Here is a 14347-nt window from a genome sequence, read left to right on the forward strand (position 1 = left end):
CACAGGGCTATTAGTCTAATTCATCCTTCAGATCAAAGCCCACACAGGCAGCTCTCCTGCCTACAGCTATTTTCCTTTTACTTTCCTGCTTGACAGTAGTCCCTCATACCCCTCTGTTCTACTTTCTTTGAACATACAGATTTTCCTTTAGTCATGGAAATATAATTTATTTCTATTATACTGCATTATAGATTGCAGATCAGGACAAGCGTGCATTACTGCCTGGAACGTCTGTTTATTGTACGTCAGTTTTCTAAAAATAAATAATTAAGAAAAGCCACCCTGCTCCGCTGGGGAGAGAAAAATCCAGAGGGGGAGCACTCGGGGGCTGTGGGGAGCTGCACTCCGTTCTCAAAGTTTAATTTCCAAGTGGAGACCTTGAAGCATGATTTATTAACATCATGCTGCTTGCCTTTGTCACGTTGTGGATGTGGCGGGGAAGCGCTGGCCCCTCTCCAGCCTGGACCACCCAGCGAGCTGAGCGCGGCTACCGGCACCGCGCACCCCGCTCCAGAGGCTCACCCCAATTCCCGGCTCCGCCAGCCCCCCCAGCCACCCCACTGCTGGGGACAGCTGCAGGGACAGCAATAACACACCCCCCAAAAAATAATATCCGAACAGACGGGCTGCCTGGGACGCGAGAATTGCAAAAACAATCCCCACCCCATCACGGAGAGTGTGTGTGCACGGAGGAGAGGGAGTGTGGGGAGGGGGGAGAGAGGGAATGAGACAGACAGAGGGGAGGGAAGAAGGGAGGAGGGAGTCCAAGCTCTGAGAAACATCACTCCATCTCTCTCACTCCACAGGAGCTGAGCAAGGAGCAGGACGATGTTTGACAACACGCAGTACCCCTATAACTGCTTCAATTATGATGGGGATGATTATCCTACCTGTAGCTCTGACGAAGAGAAAAAATTCACCAGACCAGCGTACAGGTAAGATGAAGTTTTTCCAAGTCCCCTTGTCTCTGTGAGGTTTCTGGGCTGGTGGGATCACAGCTCTCAGGGAAGCAGGGGCCAGGTGTGTGCAATGGGTCTGGCCCTGCTGCAGGCACTGCAGTGGGCAGGTTTCCCCCTTTCTGTCTCTGAAGTGTTCATGATTTGTTTCCTCCCATGAGGGGTCACAGCAACTCCGGCATGCCCTTAAGCTTCCAGATCTCAGACATTCTCCAACCTCCAGGACCCCTGGGAGAAGTGAACTTCAGTGTGCCAGGGGGTGAATAGGATGCAGAAAACCCCGGAGTGGTGGGGAGAGGCTCGGTGTAGGTGTTCACAGGGACACCCAGGGTCCTTTCCATGAGCAGGGGTGGTCTCCTGTGACAGTGACTCTGCCTCACTGCAGCCTTCCTGCTCAGGAAAACTTTTCAGAAGGAGTTGTAGAGGATCCTGTCCTCTGCACTGAGTGCCTGGCAGTGACCCTGCTGTGTCACCTGGGGCTCGTGGAAGACAGGCAGTGACCACACTCAGGGCTTCTCCCTGGGACACCTCGGGTCAGGGGAATTTTGGAAGCAGGATATAGGCACACATGTACCCATGTGGTCCTAAAAAACTGAGTCTGTGAGTAGGGTGATGGTGTAACAGCAAGTTTTCCTTTTTCCAGCTACATTGCCTTAATTGCAATGGCCATCCAGCAAAGCCCTTCAAATAAAGTCACCCTCTCTGGCATTTATGACTTTATAATGAAGAAATTTCCTTACTACAGATCAAATCAAAGAGCCTGGCAGAACTCCATCCGACATAACTTATCGCTTAACAGTTGTTTTGTGAAGGTAAGATCAGTTACTGTGTATTTACATACACACTGTGCATGGCTAAAAAAATATAGGCAGCAATAATCTCATCACTAGGAAAGAAGGGAAACAAACAGCTGAGCTGCAAATCACTTAAAATCCCTCTGAGTTGTCAATTACAGAGATAAGGAATATATCCTTGTCTGATGTATGTTAATAGATAACAAATTGAAGAGGATGGGGTTTACATCTTACTCATATAATGACAGAGAATAGGCTTAAAAGTCTTGTCATATGTGTTTACACCATTCTTAAACGTAAATGAATGCAGATGCTAAACAGCAGCATCTGTAACACATACAAACACTGAACTGCCTTTAAATAAATGCAGGTTCCCAGAACAGAAGGGAATGAGAAGGGGAAAGGAAACTATTGGAGCTTTGCAGCAGGATGCGAATCCATGCTGGATCTCTTTGAAAATGGGAATTACAGGAGAAGACGGAGGAGGAGGAATGTGAAAAGGGAGCACAAGGAGCAGCGACCCAGCAGAGTGAAGAGTCCTTCATCCCCCAATACCTCTTCTGTGGACTCTGCTTTGAACAACATTTCCTCTTCTGAAAGTAAACATGAGAGAATTGAACCGGGCCCAAAACTTCTGGAGCCTTGTGGGTTTGCTCCAAACAGCGTGACCAACAGGCAGAGCCTAAGCAATTCCTCCTTGGCAAAATCGGATTCTGAAATCAAATTCAGCATCGATTACATCCTCTCAGCCCCCGACCCTTTGCCTGTCCTGAGATCTCAGTATAACATGCAAGAAAATAAATATCACCTACTGGAGGCCCCGCATATTAATCTCCAGTTCTGGACAATGTGATGCTATTTATTCGTGGTAACAAAGTCTGAGTCACAGTGTGTTCAGCAGCCTCATGTCACTGAAAATCAGCTGCCTGCCTCCTCATTTTCCTCCCAAGCAGTGCTCAGAAAGGGTTACAGACTCACCAGCTGATGCCCTGTCTGTACCCAAGGAACTTTGCTAAGGTTAAAGCATAAATATCTGTTACCAATATCGGTTTTCACCATGCTGAAACTTATGAAATTCTAGCTTTTTTTTCTAAACTGTCCTGGACATCATTTAGCACCACAAAGAATTTCCTTTCTCAAGCAGAATCCGACAGAGAAGAGACTTGCTTATCATCCACTGCTTTATTAAAGACAAAGTGAATTTGATCCCACTTTCAGTGGTGGAAATTAGGATTAACTCCACTGGAGTATATAGGTCAGAACTTAAGCTGATCTAAAACAGTGTAATTCTGTCGACTTACACTGGCTGGGAATGTAGGGGGGTGAGGGGGTGGAAATTTGTTTCTTAAAAGGAATTAGAGAAAATCGCCCTGTCTTTCCTGATTTTTTTCTTTTAACATCTTATTTCAAACTATTTTGCAGTTTTAATTCATTGTTCATTAGGAAACACAGTTGTTGATAAGTATTTCAAGTATATTTTTGTTTATATTTGGGGCAGAATTGTTTAAATTGTTGAAGTGAAGTTGTATTCAAAATAATTCCAAGAGACTTAATTGCAAGGATGCTGAACTCTGGTGCTTTGATAGGTAATGTGACAGTCAAGGAGTCTCTTAATGTCTTGGTTAAAAAAAACCCAACACTTCTTCTCTTGTACTATCAGAAATCTTCCTGAGATGCTGCAAAAAAGTCCTTAACCATATTTCACTTAGCAAGTGTGAAGGGAAACCTGGCACTGCAAAAAGCTCTGTCGAGTGTTGAGCAAAGCTAAAATTCCACCTACCTGCTCTGAGACAAGTTGTATATTCCCATTAAACAGATTTTTATTGATCCTTCTTGCAAGCAATTACCAAAGTGGTGCTTGATATGATTTCAGCTAAACTGGTGAGATTTATAATTTCCAGATATCAATGTTAGCTCGTGAGCTCCATTTCTGAGAAAGCCACTTCATTATCATTTACATGCAGTGGGGTATTTTGGAACAGAACCTGATGGACAATGATGAACTGTAATAAGCTTTTAAGAAGTTGCTTTTATACAACTTGTTCACAATGAATTGCTTCCGAGAACATAAACAGCGTTAGCAAAGTCTCCACAATATTCCGGCTTTCACTTGGCTATTACAGTCTTCACCTACTGCAGATAAAAGGAAAAAAAGACAAGAATTCTGATAGTTTTAAGCAATTAAATACAGAGATAAAATTATCTTTGCAACAGGAACTAAAGGTAAATGAAGGTATATGAGATAAGATTCAGCATAGAGGTATGCTCAGGCACGACTTGAATTTTTATGCAGAAGCTTTGACATTTCACTAAGTTATTTTACATTGTGTCTAATATATACTGTACATTTATACTATATATTCTTATATATTGTTATTGAGAAAGGGAGCAATATCACTGCACTTATACGTTGTAAAAATGCATGATGTATGTTGTCATGATGCTGAAACTCCTGCCATATACTTAAAATTCACCATCAGTGGTATTTCACACTGATTGGAAATAAATGCCCATTTTTTGGAAAACTATAAAACTTATTCTCTTCAAGCATTTCTACAGCATGCAAAAGTCTTTGCTTCTTCTTCAGAAAAGAGAAAATGGAAAATCATGTCAATTACATCACTGCATGTCTTCCAAACTTTGAAGGGATGATTTCTTAAGAACAAATTCTGCCTTCAAATGGGAGCTTTCAATTCTCTGTGAATCAACAGTTATTCTGGGGGAAAATCTGAAAGCAAAATTTGACTCTTTAGAGTTTACATTGATATTAGAAAAAGTAGAAAATCTCGGGGTGGTGGGGGGACTGCACAGATGGATTCTCATTTGAAGAGGGATGAGAATTTGCTCTTTTATTGTTTATGCTCAGTAGTAAATATGTGTGGGAAGAGCATGTCCTCACTTAGTGCTTCAGTGTTTGCATGCATTCCTTGTGGGTGGGTACTTGTGCACCTCTGGGACCCTGCCTACAGATAAATATTCCTCTTTTACACACAGATCTTTTTCCTCATTGTTTTAAACATGGCAATGCTGCTGGTGGGCTGATAGTTATGGTACACACCTGCAGTATATTTGAAATACATATTTCCTGCTGTGAAACATGCAAATATGATTGTTACTATCTGTTCTTGGTTCGTGCTGTTAACAAGAGATAATTCAGTGACAGCAAAAGTTCCTCCCCAGCAACACCTGGGTCAGGTGAACATTGTGGGCTGCTGAGACCAGTGGAGAAGCAGTTTATGGCTACTAATCAATGTAGAATTAATGCATTAGGAAAGGCAGAAATACACCCAAGTGGATTTACAGCAGAGATCCAAAGCCATTTTCTGTAAGATGAATTAATATTCACAAATAGCCATGTCCTTTGCTCACAGAAAAGTGCCTGCTAGGAGAGACTGCCATAATTTAGTTTCCCTAACATATAATCAAAGAAATTTGTGTACAAAGAGGTGTTAACATTTGTTTTGCAAAGGATATCAATCATATTTCGAAAAATGAAGGGACATATTTCAATTTACCCAGTATATTATATTCTGACGACTCCAGAAAGGTTTCCAGCAGTTAAAGTGAATGGCATTTAATATAGAACAACATAACAGGGGTGAGGGCTAGACGTGACCTTATTCAAATGTCGTAGCCATTACAAAGCCATTCCCAATGTAATTATAATTAAATACTTTATGCCTTTCTTGCAAATCCTCTGATCGATCATTGATATTAACATTAATATTGTATTACCCCCGAGCAAATATCTCCCACACAAGTGTTATGGATCACCAGGTTTCCATTAACAAAGTTGTGAGCTATTGCCGTGTGCTGGCCGTGGATAAATTTACGTAAATTACTTTTTCTCAGGGAAGAAGGGAAAAAGTCCAGGTCTCTTTCTTCTCTGAATGCAGAGCTATTTCTACAGCTCCATCACAGCCTGCCAGCCACTTGCATAAAGAAAAAAAAAAAGAAAATCTCACAGGAACATCCCTCTTTGCCCTGTGTGAAGCAGGTGAATATTCTCCCGTTTGGCACTGGGGTTCAAAGCTGAGCTGAACCAGGGATGAGCAGTGCAGGGCAAGGCTCTGCACCCTCCAGGACCATCAGCAGGCTGGGCAGGCTGGGAGAAGCTGTTGGCTCAATTCCTCATCTCATGGCACCTTCCTGACTGCAGAGAGAGACCCAGAAGGAGCCGTGGGTTTCCTTAGCCCAGCAGAGGTGCCTCGGTGGGGCTGACCCTGTCCCGAGGCTGAGCTCAGGCAGGAGGAGGGAGTGGGACAGCAGCTCCTGCCTGCTGGGCTGGGGGCACGGTCAGGGGGAACAATCCTTTAGAGCTCTCCCTTCAGCATCATAAATACCTCTGCAAAGGAAAGATGAAAGGTTTCTTTCTGGGGAGAGGCAAGGCTTGGCCCCACTGAGGGACCCTGGAGGGGGGTTGTTTGTTTATCCTTCTAAAGGAAGGCTTCCCATGACAAAACAAAGATTTTGATGGAGCCATGCCAGGTTATTATGCAGCAATTTCACTTCTCCTGATTTAATTTCTTTGGCTTTTGCCATTGGTGTCACAGAAGTGGGTTTTGCACGGCAAAATGAACATCAGACTCAGAATGAAGTTCAAAGTACTTGGGCAAGGATGCAAGGATGCATCTTTTCTTCCCCAGTGAAGAGAGGCCAGACAGCACCCAAGGCAGGCCAGCAACTGACCTCACTTACTGGGACCTCTCCCTCAGCAGAACCCCCTCCACATGATGGGAGCATTAATGCAGACTAGGATAGCTGAAAACAAACCTTTTCTTTGTCAGTAAAGCCAAGTTCCCCTATTTTTCTGCCAATCAGAAAGATCTTATTAGTCTCTCTTAGCTGAGACCTATTAACTCCTCATAGAAAGAGAAGCTGTGCTCAAAGAGCATTTGAAGGTCAACCCACCCTGGTGATCTGGCTCTCCCCATGCCTTTGCTTTGTTGTGCTCCATGCCATGGTCTGAATTGCCACTGTGTTCCTCAGCCACTCAGCAGGTTGGTTTCTCCCTCATAACCAAATCCTGATTTCTGCACTGTTTTCTGGTCACAGAGGTTTCTGTTTTGGCTACCACTTACCTACCCAGGTCCAAATCTTGTGAGTCTTTCCCACTCTCTAGCAACAGAGAGGACACAGGGAGAGGGGAAGGGGTTTGGGAGGAAGAGCCTCAGGAAAACTTTGCTACACATCTTCCAGAAGTACAGAGCTGATATCTCAGGGGCTCTTGGGGTTGTGTGCCAAGTCTCTGCTGTGAATTGAGGGCAGCCATACCCCAAGTCCAGCTGCACTCAAGCTCGGGGAAAAAGAGGGAACCTCCACCACACACCCCTGAGCACACAGGGACCTGAACTTCAGCTCTGGCTGTGTAACACCAATCCCTGCCTGTGATCAGCCCTTCAGATCCCAAAGTCAAGACATGGAAATCCTGTGCTGCTCATTCCAGCTGGCCTCTCCCCTCTCTGTTTCTTCTGGGCCATGTTCTCCTCCCTTCTGTGAGGATGTAAATCCCTGCAAATCTGTTAACTTTGGTGTGATTACCTCTGGAACTGAAACAGTGTCTGTGAATCCAACCTTTGCATGTTATACCAAACATCTCCCATCTCACAGTCTGCAAAACTGTACCAGCACCTCCTCTCCTAGACAGAATTCTCAGAGCAACAAATGGTCCTAACCTCTTTATTTTGCCTTAGCATGAGCTTCTAATTGCTTTCACCAGAACGTGGGTACCATCTGCACTGCTCTGCACAAAGAACCTTGTCTCTGTCTCTGCTGCACTGGGAATGTCTTTCTTTTTGCACTTAGGGTCATTAAATTAAAGAACAGGGTAGGTCCAAGTCCTATGGAACTTCCACTGGAGTCTTTTGTACCCGGAGAGCAAACATAAAATAACAAAGTAAGTTGTGCTCCCTCCCACCCTTGCTACAGTGGTTGGAGGCAAATCCAACTGTGAGAATTTTGCCTGAGAAAGAACTGCCGGATTTCTCCCACTGTGAAATCCAGCTGTTAATTCAAACAGAAGGGATGGACCTGACCAGATAGGCCAGCTAGCTTGTTTCCATCCTAAAGTCCATTGTGTTCCACAAGTTCCTAAATTTATGGTCATGAAGGTCTTCCAAGCCCTGTAATGAAGTATGGCATGCAATGTTTTTGTTATGGAATGTGGGCTGCAAAGGAAAAAAGAAGGTTTGAATTTATCTCTCAAATGAAGATCCTGGAATCTCTCAGGATAAACAAGCTAAATTAGGAATAAAAATACACCATGTTTCTCACCATAACTATGGAACTGAAAACAGCCCTTGCAGAGCACTGACAGAAGAAGAAAACTAGAAGATGCAGTAAGCCCAAACCAGACTTCTTTTTGTCATGTTTCTGTGTGTTCACTGCCCTTTGTAGCAGCAAATGAACCCTGCTATGCCAGCAACAGGAGCCCCCTTTCATCTTTTGGGAGTGGTTCTTCTGACAGAGTATTTCAGCAAAAAACTTTGCACTGCAAAGCTGAGCTGCTGGTCTCCACCATCAGCATTTGCATTGGGCACACACCACCTTGTCTTGCTCTGAGCAGGCTGAAAATAAGGTACAGAAATGCTCTTTGACTTGTCAGCCTGCATGGTGCAGCCCAGTGCAGCTCTCTCAGAGCTCCAGCTCCACAGACTGAAAAAAAGAGCTGCTCCCTCTTAGGTCTTTATTTGAGACATGATAAAGAATTAATGGGCTTGAAAGTTTGTTCAGTTTCCATGCTGATATCAGTGGTTCTAAATAAAAAACCAACCAAAACCAAACGAGGCTTCCTGAAATTTGCACAGTAAAGAACTCTGCTCTGTCCCACAGCCATTAAACCTTTTTGTCAGCCCTGCACTGGCCCCAACAGCCCCACTCCGGATCCAACTGCCCCCCAAAGCTGCACTTTCCACAGCTGCTGATGGTGAAACACTGTCATGTTCTCCTCGTGCAGGGAAAAACATTAGGGTAGAACCAACTTCCCTCTTGGGCCCATAGACTCTGCTGACCATTAGCCATCTGTCTCAAGCAAGATCTGCTCTAGCTGAAAATGCTTTTGGAGGATTCATAACACAGATATTTAACCCTATGACAAAACTGCTCCCCATCTTCCCCTCTTTGCTGGAGGCATTGTGCTCTGCTGGTACTGGCTGCATCCACATCCTCTGCTGCCATCCCCCCCTTCCAGCACAGCCTCTCTGAGACTGCAGAAAAGAAGCAGCACTTCCCATAAAAGTGGATGTGGAAAATAACAGGTGCAATGAGCTGTGTTTCATGATTAATCTGTCTCAAGCCTTTCCGAGGCTGAGAGCTGTATGAGCAATTATCAAACCCTGGGAGGCACTTCAGCACTAATCAGCCCATAACATTTTTCTGCATTGGAGCATCTGGGACTGGCTACATGGCTTGAATCCTGACTCTCATGAAATGAATGAGAGTTTTGCCACTGGGTTCAAGGGATCAAAACTTCATCTTCTATTACCAGGGCCAGAGATTAATCAGATTAAAGGCCATGTGGACTGCAGAGAAAATTAAATACCTTCTAGCAGTTACTTGGTGTCTTCTCAAGACAAAATAGCAGCTTGCTTCCACAGGTTTCTTTGGATCTCTCTTTCAGACAGACAAAATTCTTCATGAACTCAATGGGAAATGTATCCAAACAGGGAATAAGTTCCCCTAAGCCCAAGGGCTGAACACAGCAGAACCAGATGTTGGCATCTGGGGTGAGATTCCTGGTGCAAAGATGTTTGTATGCTCTTTGAGAGCATCTCTGTTCTGGGGCTGGTGTACACACTCAAGTAAACAAGTCACACTAGCTAATATCCAGACTCAGGATCTCAAATTTTCTTTCAACAGGAAACTGTCCCAAGATCTGCTTCAGTTTGGCAAAGGCATGTCACTGTATTACTTTCCATTTTGTTTTGCTGTTGTTGAAATTACAAGAAAATAAATATTTTGGAGATGATACATTGTGTATCCCTAATAAATACCAAGGGCATTTAATATAAACTATGGACACATGGTTTGCTTTGTTGTTCTAAGTAACTATTTCCTTTTAGCCAAATGAAAAGCCAGTTGTGCTGTGATGCTGCAGATTATAAATTAGCAGCTCTCATATGGTTTTGTGCAATTGTTTCTTGAAGAGCTTTAGGCTACTTCAGACAAAAATTTCAAATAAAATGTGAATTCATTGAACTGTAACTTGTGGTATTAGTTTTATAATAAACAAAGGTAGGTCACATAATCATGTCATGAAAAACAACATTTTAAAATTCAAGCAGCAACCTTTTAATCCATTTCAGGTTGTGATCCTGAAATCGAGAAGAAGCTTGGCTTTTTCTGCTTCCCAGTGCATGAAACCAAGACAAGCCCGTCCTGGGAGGAAAGCAGTCAGCCAGGTTAGCTGGGCTGGGAGGAGAGCAGACAGATTTCTTGTCACCCAGGGAAGAAACGGCCCGAAGGTAGCAGCAGCCTGTTCCCACGGCCAGGAGGGTGGGTCAGGCCAGGAGAGGAGGGGACCCTGGGCAGGTCCTGCTCCCACTGCTTCCTCCACTGCTGGGGGCAGCTGGAGCCCAGGCTGGCTGCAGGGGGAGGGCAAGGAGCCCCCAGGGGCAGCAGACTGAGGGGGACCTGCCTGACTTCCCACCTCAGCCACACAAAGCACTGATGTCAAAATATCTGTCCTCTGCCCGTGCACACTGACCTTGGCGTGGTCGAGGGGAAGCTGTTCCTTAGAAAAGTCCCACTTGCTTTTAAGGGAACCTCATTTTTGGGGTGGGAAACACATATTGTCCACAGACATCGTGTATGGCCTTATAAAGACCCTTGGGACCATCTGTGCCACGTGGGACCTGTGTCTCCCGGACCATCTCTCAGCCTTGTCTCACCCAAATTATCCCCCGGCAGGGGATGGATGGGACAAGCCACATGAAGTGCTCCCGTGAAATCTCAGCTCCCAGCACCTTGCTCTCTCCCCTGTCCTTTCCCATCAGGTGACAGCAAAAGGAGTACAGGGTTGTGGGGGTGATGTGGAGGAGCAGACCACCCCAATTCTGGGGACACACGCCCAGGTACCACCAGCAGGTCCACCAGCACTCAATGGCAGAGGAGGTTCTGTAACAAAGCCCTCTCACCTGAAACACTCCTTCTTTGACAGATGTTTATTTGAGAGGAGCTTCAGTTTTTATTTAGTGGATATTTTCCAAAATAAGAATGAATAATCATGCCAACTCTGCATCATAAAGCTGTAGCCTGTTACTTAACAACAAACAGGGAGGAAAATTAATATACCTGAATATATATAAGTTTTTTTCTTTACTTCTAAGCCTGCCTGAGTCTGAACCATTTATACCATGGCAACAGCAGAAGCTGAATTTGGAGAGGGAAGACAATACTGGAGCTGAAAATCCAACTGAATTCTTTTCCCTGCCAGGAATATTCCTACTAAAACAAGTCAGTTTTTTGTGTCCTGGCTCTACAGCCACACGGGCATGTGCACAGCACATATGAAATTGATATCTCTGTCTTAATTCAGGGTTGTAATTACTGGAGCTGAAGTCTAAATTTTTCCAACCACCAAACTCCCGAGCTAAATGACTGTACAGCTACTGAAATTGATTATCAGGCTTCCTGTTTCCTCGCTTGTGACCCAGTAATATTGACATAAGGTACAAGGAAATTGCAATCAGCACTACTAGTAGCAATAGCTGGAGGCAATTGCAAAAGAAGTATTGCTGGTGGTGGCGCATAGGCTCCTATATTAGATTTAGCCATACTCTGATTATAATGCACTTACTTCAGATAGCAGGAAATTCCATGTTTTGTTTTTTAAGTTACAGCCAAGAAAACATTTCTGTTTGCTTCTGTATTTCATGCTTTTCTCTGGGATAGCTGAAATAGAAAACCTTCTGGCCTCAGAGATCCAGTCTGGTTTGTCTCCAACATGGGCAATGCCTTGGAAAAAAAATCATTTTATGTCTCTGTGTCTCCTCTAGGCAGCAGACAGAGTCCACCTTTGCATAGAATTTTGTTAGAAACATGCTGTATCAGCACGCTGACACTACTGACCTTCCACATTCTCTCCACTTGCTGCCACCTTTCCTGTCTCTGCTGTAACCTCCCCTAGAGCTCGAGCATCTTGTCCATCCTGCCTCTGACCAGTTACCCCAGAGCAGTTTTGTACAGGACTGAGTGGTGCCTAAATGTGTGGGAACTAACAGCACTCTGATTCCATGAGACTCCAGGAGCAGGACTTTAAGGAATGCATAAAAGTATAAAGAGAACTGGGATCAGATTGCAAGGCTTGGAAATAATCTTCTTTTTCCTGATTTTAAAGCTCATATAGAGCAAACCCATATCCCCAGCTAAAGGAAAGAAACTTTCTATCACATATTAACTCACACTGCCACCCGTTCCCGCAAAAATTGTGCTGTTGCAGCAAGTAGAAGCATTCTACAGCTGTTTCTTTCAAGAAAATGCCCACAAAAACCCCTTCTACTGGCAATAAAAATGAGCAGACAACACCTCTAATTTCAAGAGGAGTCCCTGGCACTGGCAGCAATGATATTGCAGAGAGTTATTGAACCACTCTCTGCACAGGATCTCCATAATGCCAGGATTTATGTTCAAATCTAAGGAATTCATGCAGAAACTTTAAAATAATTTTGCCACAGTGAACACTGCTTGGATGCAAAATCTCCTGGAGAGCTCAGCTTGCCTCTTGTGGTATTCCCCATGCTGTTCCAAACAGGAGCAGAGTGCAATATCACAAACACAGAGGCTGTGCAAGCAGAGAGCTCTGGCTTTGTCTCCAGAGGAGTTTCCCAGGCCGAGCTGGGCTCATTTCACTTGCTGCAGACGTAGCCCTGGTGCCATCCTGGAGTAATGATCCGTGGCTGAGGAAAAGTGGATTGTCATGGATCGTGGCTCCCCAACAGGGCAACCTTTCCAGAGGAAAAGTTCACCAGAAGTGGGAAAGTTGTTTGGGTTGCTGGGTTGGGTTTTTTCCCCTATTTTGTGACCTGTGAGAAAAAAAACTTTCATTAATGAGCTCTGCCTTCCTCTGTCCTCCAGAAATCACTGGGGCTTTGCATGTAGGATGAAGCCACAGCAGAATTCAGCTGTGAGTGTGGATAAAACAGATAAATCTGCCTTGTAATTACAGAGGTTTTCCACCTGCAACCGCTGCTGAAGGTGCAAGACAGCATCTGCTGGGGCCACTGTGAGCTGTAGCAAGGATGTAGTGCAGCACTTTCTGTCTCTTTGGGCTGCCAGATGTTTGCAATTCAAGCAAAAGCTTAGCTCTAACCAACCCTGACTTTTAAGGCTTGGAAACCTTCTGTGAACCTTAAGAAAAATGAATATTTAAGAGTGCGAGGAAGCAGACGTGCCAAAATGCTGTGAAAGTGACTTTTATTACTGAATTTTTTCTTGCTCCAAATGGGACAGAGTGGAAATTTCACTGCTACTCTGAGGTGTCTAAGAAAAAATAGAAGTTCAGAAGAGTTGTACAAATGTAGGCAAACCTGTCAATTTTGTCAAAGCTTTTAGTCCTGCTCTCTCTGATGACAATGAAGTGGAAGAAAAGTGTATCCAGAAACTGGGCAAGCCTCTCCTGTCTTCTCCATGGCTTGTGTGAAGCCAGGCTGTGTCACCCCTAAACAGGTGCTAATCTCCTTTTTCTTGCAGTGCAGAAGTTAATGGCAATTTCACTATTAAATATGTGCAAGATGATGCTTGAAATGAAAAGTCCCCAGTAAACTGACTTGTCATCACTAAAATCAGTCCAAGTTTTTCTTGGATTTTTTCTAAAATCAGCACAATGTTTTTCTTCCTAAGATAATTAGTCCTCAATCAGAGTAAATTGGAGGGGTAGCTGGGTTATTTTAAGGTAGTGTTATTCTTTATTCAAGAAAACTCTTTTGTATTTGAATTATTTCCACAAAGTGATGCAGATAATTGCTTAATGCTTTGTCATTCTAATACATAATCCCTCAGCATCTGAACAGTATTAATGGGAGCAGAACTTGGCAAAGCTACCTGTATATTTTTTCCCCCAATTTTTCCATGCCAAAGAGAGAACATCTCAGACAATGAGGAATGAAAACTTTCTATTTTTTGCCTGCAAATTGATCCTGAAATACAATGTATTCCTCTGGCTGCTGCTTTGGGACTGCTTTCATGTTACTTTGGGTTTAATATATTACATTTTAGCCAGGTTTAACCCCAGTCAATAGGTGCACCTTGGTTTCCTGAGATAAATAACCTGACTGGCAGAATCAGGACCCAAGACTCATTTGTCCTTCATAAAGGTTTGCTTTGTTTGTTTAAATATTAGCATCCACCAGCTGTGCAAAATAGACCTTTTTCATTAGCTGGTTGATCATGGTGGGAAAAGCTATTAATTTAGTCAATTCCCAGCAATGAACTGTGGGGTTGCTACCAAACCACAAACTGATGAAAACAATAAATGCTAGACTGTATTAACTGTAAAGGTTAATCCATAAATCAAAGGGAAATGTCAGATGCCTTTTAACATTGATTGAGATGTAATTTGGTGTTGGTAGTGATATGTTTGTTACATAAATTCACAAATGC

General features: G+C 43.8%; 1 protein-coding gene across 2 annotated transcripts; it reads left to right on the forward strand.

Moving 5' to 3' along the window:
• Window positions 1–350: 350 nt before the first annotated feature.
• Window positions 351–9818, forward strand: FOXL3 (forkhead box L3). Of its 2 annotated transcripts, XM_064390299.1 has the most exons (4): window positions 351–678; window positions 807–935; window positions 1600–1768; window positions 2121–9818. In XM_064390299.1, exons 2-4 carry the CDS (start codon window positions 829–831, stop codon window positions 2601–2603), a joined length of 759 nt encoding a protein of 252 aa, XP_064246369.1. In that variant the 5' UTR covers window positions 351–678; window positions 807–828; the 3' UTR covers window positions 2604–9818. The 2 variants fall into 2 exon arrangements, with proteins under 2 accessions (XP_064246369.1, XP_064246370.1); XM_064390300.1 differs by lacking the exon at window positions 351–678 and having other exon boundaries at window positions 739–935; window positions 1702–1768.
• Window positions 9819–14347: the final 4529 nt, after the last annotated feature.

The sequence above is a fragment of the Passer domesticus genome, chromosome 15 (assembly GCF_036417665.1).
Source record: "Passer domesticus isolate bPasDom1 chromosome 15, bPasDom1.hap1, whole genome shotgun sequence".
Classification (NCBI taxonomy): Eukaryota; Metazoa; Chordata; class Aves; order Passeriformes; family Passeridae; genus Passer; species Passer domesticus.